This window comes from Nicotiana attenuata, unplaced genomic scaffold (assembly GCF_001879085.1).
Source record: "Nicotiana attenuata strain UT unplaced genomic scaffold, NIATTr2, whole genome shotgun sequence".
NCBI lineage: Eukaryota > Viridiplantae > Streptophyta > Magnoliopsida > Solanales > Solanaceae > Nicotiana > Nicotiana attenuata.
The window spans coordinates 423,956-425,683 of NW_017670423.1; the positions used below are offsets into that span (position 1 = coordinate 423,956).

The 1,728-nt window shown below is 41.9% G+C and overlaps 1 protein-coding gene across 1 annotated transcript; it reads right to left on the reverse strand.

Moving 5' to 3' along the window:
- Positions 1–359: 359 nt before the first annotated feature.
- Positions 360–1,412, reverse strand: LOC109239213. Its single transcript, XM_019405741.1, has 2 exons — positions 848–1,412; positions 360–733 (listed from the first exon to the last, which is right to left on the reverse strand). Exons 1-2 carry the CDS (start codon positions 1,410–1,412, stop codon positions 360–362), a joined length of 939 nt encoding a protein of 312 aa, XP_019261286.1.
- Positions 1,413–1,728: the final 316 nt, after the last annotated feature.

Sequence of the window (1,728 nt, forward strand, 5' to 3'; positions counted from 1 at the left end):
AGCTTCTGTACCTCATCTTGAACGACCCACTTTTTAAAAGATCCTTGTTTTCTTTTCTTTTGCTTGACAGGTGGATATGATGAATCTTCATTCAACTTGTGGGTCATTACTTCCGGAGGTATCCCTGTCATAACAGAATGGGACCAGGCAAAACAATCCATGTTAGTTTTCAAAAATTCAATTAACTTACCTTTCATCTCCTAACTGAGGTTGGCCCCAAGGTAGACTTTCCTTCCATGCCAGAGTGCGAATAGTACTACGGCTTCCATTTCCTCAATCGTTGTTTTGATGTTTTCGTTTTCCTCTGGCTCTTAGATGGTATCGGGTCTTAAATCTACATCTGTTCTCCCGTTTTCAATTTAGGTTTGTGTTGCATGATCTTCAATTGAATCAACCACAGAATTGATACTCCTGGATGCTTGCTGGTCACCACGGATTTGTCGTATTCCCCACTGTGAAGGGAATTTAACAACTTGGTGTAAGGTAGACGGCACATCATCCATGTCGTGAATCCATGGTCTCCCAAGAATCATATTGTAATCCATGTCCATCTCTACTAATTGAAATTTTGTGTCTTTGACAACCCCTTCCGCGAATGTGGTGAGTACTATCTCCCCCTTGGTTACAACACTCGAGTTGTCGAAACCAGATAGGGTGTGCGCCTTGGGTATCAACTTATCTTCAGCTTGCATTTCATTTACCACTCTTGATTGAATGATATTCACGGAACTGCCTGGATCAATCAAAACTTGTTTCACATTAGTATCATGTACAAGTAAAGATGTTACCAGAGCATCATTGTGTGGGGTTAATACGCCATTTGCATCTGCATCATCAAACATAATACTTTGTTCTTCTAAAATACGTCGAATTCGCTTCCCGTGTGTAACTGTAATCTTTGAAACTTTATTGGCTGCAGTTACGCCATTGATTTCTTCTCCCCCGCTGATGATGTTAGCCGTCCTCTTTGGTGAAGGGGGTCTTTGGGATTCCTGTCTGTTTTTCATATATGCCTGCTTTCCTTTATCACTAAATAATTCAGTTAGATACCCTTGTTTCAATAAATGTTCAACTTCACCTTGCAGCAATCTACAATCCGCCGTTTTGTGGCTGTGATCGTGGTGAAACTCGCACCAATGATCAGGATTTCGTCTGTTTGGGTTTGATTTCATTTGTTTTGGCCAACGTACCTTGTCTCCCATACTTCTCAAAACAGCCACCAATTCGGACGTGCTTACATTAAAACTATAACCGCCGATCTTCGCCTTAGAGCCTCTGTCATCACCATGCGTCTCTCGTGCGTTTCGTTCTTTTTTGAACCTTGATGATGAGCCTGATTCTCTGTCTCTCGATCTATGATCATACCTTGAGTTATCCTGTTTTGAATGGGAATCTCTTCCTGCGGGTCCCATATAGGGCTCGTACCTATTTTTACCGGACCGTTTTTCAGTATCGGCACACCTGGAACTCACCCTCTCCTATTTTTGAGACTGAGTAATGGTATCTTCTTCTATATGCAACTTCATGCTGTATCTGTTGTAAACATCATTCCAAGTTGTTGCTGGAAATTCACGTAGACTTTCCTTGAGTCATCTCTTTGTTTCTGAACTCTTCTCATTTAGATTACTGGTAAAAGCCATGGCTGCCCAATTATCAGGTACGCATGGCAACATCATCCTTCCATGCTGGAATCTGTCTACGAACTCTCTGAGCAGTTCCGAATCTCCT

Coding starts and splice junctions, on each gene's coding strand:
- LOC109239213 (XM_019405741.1), bottom strand. CDS start 1,412: ATGGGACCCGCAGGAAGAGATTCCCATTCAAAACAGGATAACTCAAGG. Junction 734..847: donor ACGTATTTTAGAAGAACAAA/GTATTATGTTTG, acceptor TGATTGATCCAG/GCAGTTCCGTGAATATCATT.